The following is an 11,527-nucleotide window of genomic DNA, read 5'->3' on the forward strand; positions in this document are numbered from 1 at the left end:
GAAGTTAACATGTCGCTAAGGCCAATGCCGGAAGTGGCAACAATTCACTGTCACAGTAAGAGCACTAACCGGAAGTACTGCTTAGTTGTTGCAGGTATCGCTCTTGCCAAAAAGAGGATTCCGAAATACAACAGCTTGTTGCAGCGATTCGACTAAGATGCGGTTCCTTCCAAATACCTGTAGATGGTGCTGTTTTTGACATAAACAGACGCGTTCGAGCACACGATCCCCTGTGCACGTTTTGGGAATGTTCATTCCCACCCCGGCCGGAGACGTGAGGCGAGGGGAAGCGAAGCCAGGCGACGCGACGCGACGCGAGGCTGGCTGGCTGGCTGGCTAGCTGCCTGTGTTAGGGCTCTCCGTGAGGGTTATGGCTCACCAACGGCGTGCATGTGAAGCAACCGCACCTGCCCTTTTGGACACTGGGAACACGGAGACATGTCCAGAGACAGCATGACGGCCGTGCGAGGAGCCCACGGTGGAAGCACCAGCAGCACCACCACCACCACCAGCAGCAACACCACCGCAGAGGCAGCGGCAGCGGCAGCGGCGGCGGCGGCGGCGGCGGCGGCGGCACCCAAAGAGAACGGCTACGCCGCGCCGAAGCCCGCTCCGCCCGGTGCCCGCTTCCATCGCCCCTCCGCGCCCGCCGTTGACAGCCCCGTGACAGCCACCGGCGAGCTGACGCAGACGTGGGTGCAATTCGCCAAGACCTTTGTGCTCATTTTCCCAATTTATGCACTGGGCTACTATGAGTTCAGCTTCAGCTGGATGCTGATCGGACTCGTGGTTTATTTCTGGTGGAGGAGAAATGCCTTTGAGAAGCGGAGTCGCCTGAGTCGGGCTTTGGCTTTCCTTGAGAGGGACGAGAGGAGCCTTGCGACGGCTCTGAGCACCTCGGACCTGCCTCCCTGGGTAAAACCACCGCCCGCCCGCCACCTGTACGACTCAAACTTTGCCTGTCAGCTGACTGACTGACTGACTGACTGACTGGAGGTGTAAAGCCGTGACTGCTGGACCAGCTGTCCAGCCCCCCACCCCACCCGATCACACCCCACCCCACCCCACCCCACCCCAGCCCACGTAAGGCAGTGACGTTGGATCCATAGCCCCATGCAGCCTGAGCTAAATACAGCAGGGTACAATGGTTAACCAGACACCTTGTTATTTTGGGATGGAGCCTCATCACTCCCTCTGATTGACTTTATCAGTGTCACAGGTTGTGTTAAAGATTTGCTATCAGTAAGTAAATACAATGCCAGTACTGGCAGTTTGCAAACCCAGATTTTATTTGGTGTGTGTCATTTGCTACTGTTTGGAATTTTCTGTCCAAATGGGTACAGTATAGTGGAGACTCCTGTCCCTGTCCCTGTCCCTGTCCCTGTCCCTGTCCCTGTCCCTGTCCCTGTCCCTGTCCCTGTCCCTGTCCCTGTCCTGCCCTGTCCTGTCCTGTCACAGCTGCCTAGCTGGCTGGCTGGACGGACATGATCCCGACATGACCTCATCTCACAGTTGCCTCTTGCTCACAATGCATCGTATAGAAAACACACAAATAAAGTTGCACGATGTCTTTGTGCTGATTCGGCCCCGAGGATGCCCGGCGGTGCTGCTTTATGCAAAGAGCGTCGCGATTATGGGGAAAAAAAAGCATGGTGCAACCGCAGCATCTTCTCTGGAGCTTTAATTGAAGCAACAGAGTGAGAGACACGAGCCAGCATGATTGGTTGTTGGACTTCACTCCTCACCACTTGCCCGCCCGCCTCACTTCCACCCACTTGCAAAGTTGCTCGGGGCGGGGAAAGCTTTCTCACAACCTCCATTCTGGTGACATTTTGCAGTGGCTTTACCTGCTAAATGACTAACTTGGTTGCACTTGGTCCAGACGCCCCCCCCAACCGCTGCAGCTTGTGTGTCATGCGTGTGCCTCTCACATGCAGTTCCATCCACAGCTTCCTCATCCAGGTTGTTGCCGCCTTAACCCTCTCTTGACATCCCGCTTGGTTGCTCAAGATGACTCAATACTAAGTCGGACTTGATGCCGCATAAGCACTTTGGCGGGGGCTCTGGTGGGAATGGCGCTGTGTTCTGGCTGCTTGACTGCATGCCATAAGTCACGCTGCTGCATTTGGGTGGGGGGGGGGGTCTGTGTACCGTGGGGAGGGGCTGAGTCGCATCGAGCAGCTGGGCGTCTCCTTTGGCCCGTGTTCAATCCATCCCTCATTGACGGTCGGAGGCGATCTCGCTGAGCGTCAGAGTGAGCCATGTTGACCATGGCATCTTATTGGATTGAATTGACATGGATGTCAGTATCGGTTTGATTTGAACGGACCTTTCGACAAAGTGAAAAAAATCAAAAGGGAGTGGGTGTCCGGATCCAATTGGGCTTAATTACATCTGCTGACGCAAGCTTTAGTTCTGCGCTTGTTTGTGTGCAACATTCTGTCTGCAGCTTTTGATATACCGTGTCAACGTTTTCTTCTTTTCATCAGCAGCCTTTTCCACAGCTTGACACAACACAGTGCTTGCTTGCTTGCACGGCCCGGCACGGCACGGCCCGGCACGGCCCGGCCCGGCACTCACTTAAGTTTTAGTCAGGCAGCTTTCACCTTCAACAATGTATTTACATCATAAAATCCCTCAAGTTGAGAAATAACATGCAGGCTATTCAAGCATTCTATTAGATGTGTGATCCGAGGTCAGCAGGAATCAGAACTCTGCTTCATCACTTGTTGCTTGTATGCAGTTTCAACATTTGGAGTTTCACTCAGGGAGTTGAAAGTGAAAGTTGGGCTCAGTTGGGCCATTCTGCTTTATGTCCAACGGCCTCATCATAAATTGTTGTTGACCTTTGAAGATATTTTGGCATTCATCAGGCTTACTGTGGGATTTGTCCGCTGCTCCCTCCCGCAGGTCCATTTCCCCGACGTGGAGAGAGTGGAGTGGCTAAACAAGGTAAAAGAAGCGTCTGTCGGCATGATTGGCTCGACCAAAGTGCCGCCGTACGGTACATTCCAAAGGCCTCAGCATGCTCCAACTTTCATTTCTTGCACGTAGCAAAGACGGGCGGACACGGTGCCGGCCTTTTAAAATGCTCAGCGTTGCTCTTGGTATTGTCAGACGGTGAAGCAGATGTGGCCCTACATCTGCAAGTATGTGGAGAAGCTGTTCCGAGACACGCTGGAGCCGGCCGTTAAGGAGTCCAACGGCCACCTCAGCACCTTTCGCTTCAGCAGGATCGACATGGGAGACAAAGTGAGCTTCCTTAATAAAAAACTCTGCTCTCACTAAGATAGCTTTGCGTGCATGAAGTGCTGCAAAGTTGCCCAAATGCAAAAATGAAAGTTTCGCCCAACCACCCCCCCCCCCCTAGCCTCCGAGGGTCAACGGCGTGAAGGTTTATTCGGAGAACGTGGACCGACGGCAGATCGTCATGGATCTCCAAATCAGGTAGCATCAAAAGAGGGCCAGTTAAGCTAACGAGGCCCGACGACAGACAACTCGGCGCTCGTCATGAACAGACGGCTCGTTGTTTGCTAGCTTTGTAGGTAACACAGAGATCGACGTGGACATCAAGCGCTACCACTGCAAAGCGGGAATCAGAAGCATTCAGGTCAGTTTTGGCCCACATGCCGTCTTCACTCGAGCAAAGTGTTTTGTGGCTCACGCGTGACCTTCACGCGAGTTCTATTGCGTCCTTTCCACTCGGGATGTAAGGAGGGAGGGAGGGAGGGACTGGGAGGGAAGGAAGGAAGGCCATTTCATTTGTGTGAGCGTGTTAACTAACGCGTTCCTGTGGTAATCCCTCAGATTCACGGCGTGTTGCGTGTGCTGATGGAGCCGTTGCTGGGCGACGTGCCTCTGGTCGGAGCGCTTTCTCTCTTCTTCCTCAAGAAGCCTGTAAGTTTAGTCCATTATTGGATGCAGGTTGAAAAAGTGCTTGGCACATTCTGTAAGAATAAGAAGTGAAAGCAAGTCAATATTTAGTCACGTTTTGCTTGAACTCCAAGTCTTTGCCACTGTCTGCATACCATCGTCGGACAGCGTAGGTGGAGCGTCTGGCTGCCATATGATTGGAGGCCATAAAATATGGTTTCTGCCAAGCTCATTGCTTTTTCTGTGCTGCCCCACGTGGTGGTTTCATCTCCCTCGCCGGTTCTAAGAATCCACACTTTGGAGCCACTTATAGCAAATGGGAGCAAAGCTTTTAGCGGGTGGCCCGCCCATGTGCCAAGAATGCGTAATAGCAATGCGGCGGATGCTTCTCCGAGTGTGTGTCCATTGTTCCTCTTGTCTGATTGCGTTTTCGTCTTTGAAACGGCTGCGTACGGCCCATGAAGCTTTTGCACCCACAATGGCTCATAAACAGCAGCCAAAGAAGATGGCGGGCGCCACTATTGTAAAGTCCCTGGGGCGCGTTTCATCCGGTACGTGATGATGCCTTGAGAGGTGTCTTTTGGGAATCCCGCTCTCTGCTGGTGTCCCATTCATATTAAATGCGTGCGTGCAGTCACTGTGTATCCCCACAAGACGTGTCGTTGCGCTCGCTCTTCATTATTCTGTCGATCCAGCAGGCTGTGAATGGATAACAATGAACGGGCTCTCTCTCTCTCTCTGTTTTGTTTTGTTTGTTCATGGCAGCTTGTCGACATCAACTGGACGGGCCTCACTAACGTGCTGGACATTCCCGGGCTCACGTAAGTGGATGTGCTCCTTTTTCAAAGCCCTTTGGAGGTTTAAGGGGAAGTCAATGGATGTCAATTAATCATTTCTCCCAAAGAACCTTATTACACCGAACGAATATTGAGGCCGTATTTCCCATTCCCCCAACGAGAGTTCTTAAATCTGCTGTAAAAAGGCTGTTCAAAAGTTTGCCTCCCATAAAGCTGAAGATGGATTCTTCTCCCCTCCTGTTTTCATTTCTACAAGTCCTGGGTACTTTTGCCACCTCTGAGTACAGCAGACATGTTTTTGCTGCCCTTTTCTGGTGTCCTTTGTGGAGGTGAAAAAGATCAACGGCGCTTGTGCAATACAATACTCGTGTGTGTGTGTGTGTGTGTGCGTGTGTGTGTGTGTGTGTGTGTGTGTGTGTGTGTGTGTGTGTGTGTGTGTGGTTGTGGCACGAAAGGAGGTGTGGGCTGGTGAAGGAGAGGTCGCGGTGGTGAAATTAGACTGACAGGATCAACTGGCTGCTCACTGGCTGTTATTATGCAACACGTTCATCCTGTAACAGTGTGTGAGGCCCAAAACAATCGAGTGAATATAATATACGTATTATTATAAATATAGCATTAATCACCAAATATCGAGAGAATTTCAAAAATCTAAATTCTCTGCTGCAGCCTCTGCCAAGAGAATTTCTTGCTGTTGCTAGGCAGAATTTGCGAAAAAGCTGGCCTTACCTCGGCATCAGACAGTAGTCGTAATTCAATGATATTGCCACCTTTTGCCACTGAACCGTGAGTAAAGTGTGGACATTTTGCTGCGTTCGCATTTCAACCTTTGCTTATTTCGACATGGTTATAGGATTTGTGGATGAGGCCCCCCCCCGCCGCTTTGTTTGTTTTCCAACGCTTAAGAGAAGAAGAAGCTACGAGATTTCTCCATCAAATTGAAATTGCAATGTCACTAAATGGAACAAATGGCAAATTGGCCAGTCAGCCAAAGTTTGTTTGTCTTTGTCTCCGCTTCTTGAAAAAGATACACACTATCGATTGGGTGCGCCCTTAATTGGTCCGGGCTAGAGCCAAAATGAGATTGGCTTGCCGTCTTTTACTCGTCCGGTTGCTAAGTAAATAAGGCACGGGCTTTTTGTTTGCTTTCCTCGCAGCGGACTTTCCGACAGTCTGATTCAAGATATCATCTCGTCCTATGTGGTCTCGCCCAACCGGATTACAATCCCGCTGGTTGGAGACGTGGAACTGGCCCAGCTTCGCTTCCCCATGCCCAAGGTACGTAGGCCTTTGCGCTTGTGTTTCTCGCAACTTGCGTGAAGTCCGACTCGGCACCCGGCGCGGCCATTCCATTTTCCCACGCAGCGGCAAGGCCATGGGTCAAGGTGCGGCCCCCGTCAGCGCCGCAACAAGTCGGCGACGGACGGCCTCCGTTGCTTTTATGTTTGGGCGATGAGCTCGTCTGAAATGCTTTCAGGGAGTGCTTCGGATTCACTTCTTGGAAGCTCAGGATCTGGAAGGCAAGGATAAATTCCTGGGCGGGCTCATCAAGGGCAAGTCGGACCCTTACGGCATCCTGCAGATCGCCAATCAACTCTTCCAGAGCAAGACCGTCAAGGAGAGCCTTCACCCCAAATGGAACGAAGTTTTCGAGGTGACAAAATGCACGGCCCTTTGCGGCGGGCGACGCTAAACCACCGTCGCCCTCGTCAGGCTTTGGTTTACGAGCAGTCGGGTCAGCACCTCGAGATCGAGTTGTTTGACGAGGATCCCGACAAAGACGATTTCCTGGGGAGGTGCGTCGGAGGGGGGGGGGGGAGATGGTCATGGTTTACCACCTGACGCTTTGGTTGATCTTTTTGATTTTTTTTATGGTCGGCAGTCTGATGATCGACATGACGGAGCTGCACAAAGAACAGAAGGTGGACGAGGTGAGCGCTTTTAAAGGCTCCCTTTCTCCGCGTCAGCAAATGTGTGGAGTGAGCATTCAAGTAAAGCCAGTCGGCTTTGAGTAGACAAAAGGGAGTAATGAGACCGCTGAATCCACCTCCAGTCTGCACAATGAGGAAAAATGCCTTAGCTGAGCTGAGCCGAGCTGAGTTGGACTCACATTATTACATTTGTGAGCTGAGAATTGTTCGTTTGGACCACCGGAGCTAAATAGGTTAGGTTTAGCCCGGGTCGTTGGCCAGAGTAACTCAAACGTGCGTGCGCTCGGCAGTGGTTCGACCTGGAGGAGGCGCCGACCGGCAAGCTCCACTTGAAACTGGAGTGGCTCTCTCTGCTGTCCACGTCGGAGAAGTTGGAGCAGGTACCCCGAGCCGAGCCGAGTCGAGCCGAGCCGACTGGTCTGGGGTCGGTCGCCCGGCGTCTGACTCCTGCTTCGGGGCCACTCAGGTGCTGCGAAGCGTGCGAGCAGACAGGAGCCTGGCCAACGACGGCCTGTCGTCGGCGCTGCTGGTCGTCTATTTGGACTCGGCCAAGAACCTGCCGGTAAGAAAAGCGTACCACGAGCCTTAAGTTTGCCGGCTGTGTTCTTTGCTTTGCGTGACGACAGAACTCCACGTCGAGACCTTTCTTTACTATCAAGCTCCTCATCATACTTTAGCTTGGAGCCGAGCGACCCTTTCAAACGACCGCTGGTTTCTTTTTTCTTCATCCTCATTGCCCCCCCCCCCCCCCCCCCCCTCCAAGAGCCTCTTCAGCGGCAGCTTAGGCTGCGGCAATTTAAGCGAGAGACGAGCGTCCGGCCTGGTGTTTTGCGACAGCGACAGCTCCGAGTATCGCACCGTGGGCGTGAGTGCTTTTCCTGGAGCATGGTGGTGTTTGGGCTGCGCTGCCCGGCACGGCCCGGCACGGCCCGGCACGGCCCGGTGACGACTAATGGCTTGCTTTGGAGTGAGCGCAAACAATGGCCATGATGCGCTTGAATTGAAACCAAACATACTTGGAAGAAGTGGTCGAACGCCGTGGGTTGAATTTCATCTTTCAAGACAGTTAAGAGCGAGTGGACAGCTTTGTTATTTATACTGGCTGTCAGCAAGACCATCTACTATTTCCAGAAAGTCTTCCATCCATCCATCCATCCCTCCCCCCTCCCAACCACAAAGTAATCTCCTCTTTTGCAACCTGCTAACTGTGGCTTGTGATGTTTCTATTTCCCCTCCTTTCAAACGTCCTCTTTGGCTTTCAAAGAGCAACCTGTCGGACTTCACCTGCGACGGGTTGAAGCAGGTCTTTAAAGCCTTGAAGGTAACGAGTAGTGCACGTGTGATGAATGCCATCTCGCATGCTCTCACGCTCTTCTTGCATGTTCCTTCCATCGAGTGCAGTAGGTACGTACGTTTTCATTTGCATTCAGATGAGGCGGAATATCAAATGCGCCAGGCTCGCCGCCGGCCATCTATTATTCATGGGAAACCTTGCATGAAAACACGCCACTGTCGTCTCGTATCGCACGTGTAATGTATTTACCAATGTCCGCAGATGGATCAATCGCTGTCTGTCTGTCTGTCTGTCTGTCCGTCCGTGATTGTTTTCAGTCGGCCAAGAAGAGCAGCAGCGAGCCCAGCCCTTACGTGCAATTAACCGTCGGGCACAAGACACAAGAGAGTAAGGTGGGGCTCGCCTGCAGACCAGGTTATATGGATGCTGAACTTTGAATGGCGAATGGATGCGGGCGGCATGCCCGCCCGCAGGCGCCCGCTCGGCATGCCCGCCCGCAGGCGCCGGCCGAGAGAGAGAGAGCCGTCACGTAGAAATGGCCAGTGTGAGGAAATTCTAGAGTTTGACTTGGATGATGCCACTGTTTCATATCTATATTTGGGTGTAGGAATTGTTTTTGTCCACTGAGGTTGGCAATACGATCCTATTTTGCCGAGTTTGTAAGGCGTATCGTCCTCCTTGTCTTCCCGTCTGTTGTCAAAGATTCGCTACAAGACCAAGGAGCCATTGTGGGAGGATTCCTTCTCATTTCTAGTTCACAATCCCAGGAGACAGGAGCTGGAGGTCGAGGTAAAAAGCGCCATTTTGCCGCCGCACTCTATAGCTTTGCGCTCATCTCCCAACGATGTATCGGGCAGGTGAAAGACGAAAAGAGCAAATGCACCTTGGGCAATCTGAGCGTGCCGCTGAGCGGCCTCCTGGCCGAAGAGGACATGACGCTGACGCAGTGCTTCCCGCTCAACGACTCGGGTCCCAGCTCCAGCATCAGATTCAAAATGGCCTTGCGGGTTGGTAAAAGCGCTTCAACACGCTTTTAGAATTCTCTTTCTCTTTCTCTTTCTCTTTCTCTTTCTCTTTCTCTTTCTCTTTCTCTTTCTCTTTCTCTTTCTCTTTCTCTTGCTCTTGCTCTTGCTCTTGCTCTTGCTCTTGCTCTTGCTCTTGCTCTTGCTCTTGCTCTTGCTCTTGCTCTTGCTCTTGCTCTTGCTCTTGCTCTTGCTCTTGCTCTTGCTCTTGCTCTTGCTCTTGCTCTTGCTCTTGCTCTTGCTCTTGCTCTTGCTCTTGCTCTTGCTCTTGCTCTTGCTCTTGCTCTTGTCACGAGTGGCCTTTCTTCCGTGTAATGACACACAACTCCAAAGAAATACAAATGAAAAGTGCTGGGGGAGTGTAAAAGAAACCTGGGAAAATTGACTTCTGTGTCAAATGTGCTTAGATCCTGTCACTGGAGAAGCAGGTCTCATCAGACCAACCTTCTTCAGTCCGGGTCCGCAAGTCCAGTGTACCCCAAGCGGCCGCCTGGACCAGAGCGAGCGCCTCGTCCTCGCCGCCGCCTGGTTCGCCATGCCCGGCGCCCCCTCCGGCGCACGCCTCCTCCGCGACGCTGCATCATGGGGACGGCGAGCCGTACGGCGCCGTCCCGCCGCCGCCGCCGCCGCGCAGCGTCTCCAGCCTGTGCGTGGGCATCTCAGCCTCCCGGAAGCACTTGGCCCACAGCGAGTCCACGCCCAGCCTGGCCTCGGACGTCTCGCTGCCCTTCGCCGCTTTGGAGCTCCGGCAGAGGCTAGGGCGGCTGCACAAGTAAAATGATTTCCCTTTCAATTTCCTCTTTATTGACATCTTGCTATTGCCAAACAAGGCTCTTGCCTCTATGACCAAGGTGTCCGTTGCCATTTTGAGCAAGCAGATTGAAGCAGCCAAAGTGCTTTGATGTGTTTCCAGCGGCTCCACCTCCAGCCGGTTCCTCCTGGGTGAGGTCCACCTGACCATTCGACACAGCGTCCAACGCAACAAGCTCATCGTGGTGGTTCACGCGTGCCGGTAGGCCCGCGGCGGCGAAACGTCGGTGAAAAGGATTTCCGTCGTTGTCGGTCGCTGCACTTAAGAACTTCCCGTATCTATTTTCTCGTTCGCATAAAGGTTGTCTCTACCGCTAACCAAAAGAGCGGCACCGACAACTCACGACAACACGCACAAACGTCAACTTTTCGTCTCGTGTGTTTCCTTAGCAATTTGATGGCTTTCTCGAAAGACACCTCGGATCCTTTCATCCGCCTCTACCTGCTGCCCGACAAGAGTCGCACGGGCAGGAGGAAGACCGGCACGGTGAAAAGGAGCCTCAACCCTGTTTACGATCAAACGTGAGTTGTGTCTTTTCGGACCGTGTGTTACACTTTAGCGTTAGCATGAGACCTGTGGGTTTGATTTGGAGTTTGAAGGATTGGTCGACTTGCAGGTTTGAATTCAGCGTGTCCATCGTGGAGCTCCACAGGAGAACGCTAGATGTCGCCGTGAAGAACGGAGGGAACATCTTGTCCAAACCCAAAGGCCTTTTGGGAAAAGTAATGTGCATTTCCTGTTTTGCAAGGGTTGGCCCTTGGATTTGTACAATTCAAGAGTCGTCATGGTTTTCAGTGAGCAGGTTTCCGTGTACAATTTCAGGTGCTGGTCCATTTAAGTGGAGAAGATATAGCCAAAGGATGGACGCAATGGTAACGTGTTCACGTAAATAATATGGAATGGATATATTTGAAATGATCTTCTCTTGTAGGCATGAGCTGAGCGAAGACGGTTTGCCGTCTCAAAGGAACATCGAGGAGACATTTACGTCGTGATTTGTTTGGCTGAATTTCGTAAACCTTTTATTTCCACACTACATTTTTGTCAGCATGCCTTTTCCCATACTGACCGTCGTCGGCGCATCCAAATATTGTAACATATTGTCATCATAATGAAAGGTCTCGTCGCTGTTTGTGATATTGCTCGTTTGTAACTTGGCAGGGCATTAAAAAAAAAAAGAAAAAAAAAAGAATGTGACAAATTCTTACCAAAGGAGCAGAATGAGTCCCGCAGGTGGTGTTTATATTTTGTCCTCCCTCGTGGATGCTTTTGACTTTTGTTTGTTTATTTAGTCTGATTTCAAACATGGAATGCACATCAAACGGAATGCTTTGTGTATTTCTAGGTGGACTTTGTGCAATATAGTTTTCTTTCCTTTTGGACATGCATGGTCCTTTTGTGGGCATTTTATAGGGCTAGGCAAAAGATGGAGGAAAAAAATAGAGCTACTTGAATGGAGGGGATTCAGATGTGAGGCAAGAAACTAGACGAGAGACAGACAACTCGTGCTTTTTTAATATGCTGGGCTGACAGCAAACTGTCTAAAACAAAGGTTTCTATCTCTTTTTTGCTATGCGGTTATAACTGTTTGTGTTTGTTGAAGCTTTTTAATCTATCACGTGCCTTAAAAAAAGGGAAAAACCTCACCACCGTGTAACTTCCGCCTTCTTAAAAGTTATTCATTTTGAATGATGTGTGGCTTTTTGATGAATAAATTGTTTCCTTTCTGAAAATGGTGTGATTATTTCATTGAGAAAAATAAATACACTTTTCTAATTAGATACGTATATATGTGTATA

At 51.3% G+C, this 11,527-nt stretch overlaps 1 protein-coding gene across 4 annotated transcripts; it reads left to right on the plus strand.

Annotated features, from left to right (window-relative positions):
• Nucleotides 1-263: 263 nt before the first annotated feature.
• esyt2b (extended synaptotagmin-like protein 2b) lies at nt 264-11,461 on the plus strand. Of its 4 annotated transcripts, none has more exons than XM_061266208.1 (23): nt 264-915; nt 2,911-2,952; nt 3,118-3,252; nt 3,371-3,447; nt 3,538-3,610; nt 3,808-3,897; nt 4,639-4,694; nt 5,828-5,948; nt 6,148-6,324; nt 6,384-6,466; nt 6,553-6,601; nt 6,892-6,981; nt 7,068-7,163; nt 7,866-7,922; nt 8,213-8,287; nt 8,598-8,684; nt 8,753-8,902; nt 9,325-9,689; nt 9,831-9,929; nt 10,118-10,249; nt 10,345-10,450; nt 10,551-10,600; nt 10,660-11,461. In XM_061266208.1, the coding sequence occupies exons 1-23, from the start codon at nt 439-441 to the stop codon at nt 10,721-10,723; spliced, it is 2,751 nt and encodes a 916-aa protein (XP_061122192.1). In that variant the 5' UTR covers nt 264-438; the 3' UTR covers nt 10,724-11,461. The 4 variants fall into 4 exon arrangements, with proteins under 4 accessions (XP_061122192.1, XP_061122195.1, XP_061122194.1 ...); XM_061266207.1 differs by lacking the exon at nt 7,866-7,922 and adding an exon at nt 7,365-7,466 and having other exon boundaries at nt 265-915; XM_061266211.1 differs by lacking the exon at nt 7,866-7,922.
• Nucleotides 11,462-11,527: the final 66 nt, after the last annotated feature.

The sequence above is a fragment of the Syngnathus typhle genome, linkage group LG19 (assembly GCF_033458585.1).
Source record: "Syngnathus typhle isolate RoL2023-S1 ecotype Sweden linkage group LG19, RoL_Styp_1.0, whole genome shotgun sequence".
Taxonomy (NCBI): Eukaryota; Metazoa; Chordata; class Actinopteri; order Syngnathiformes; family Syngnathidae; genus Syngnathus; species Syngnathus typhle.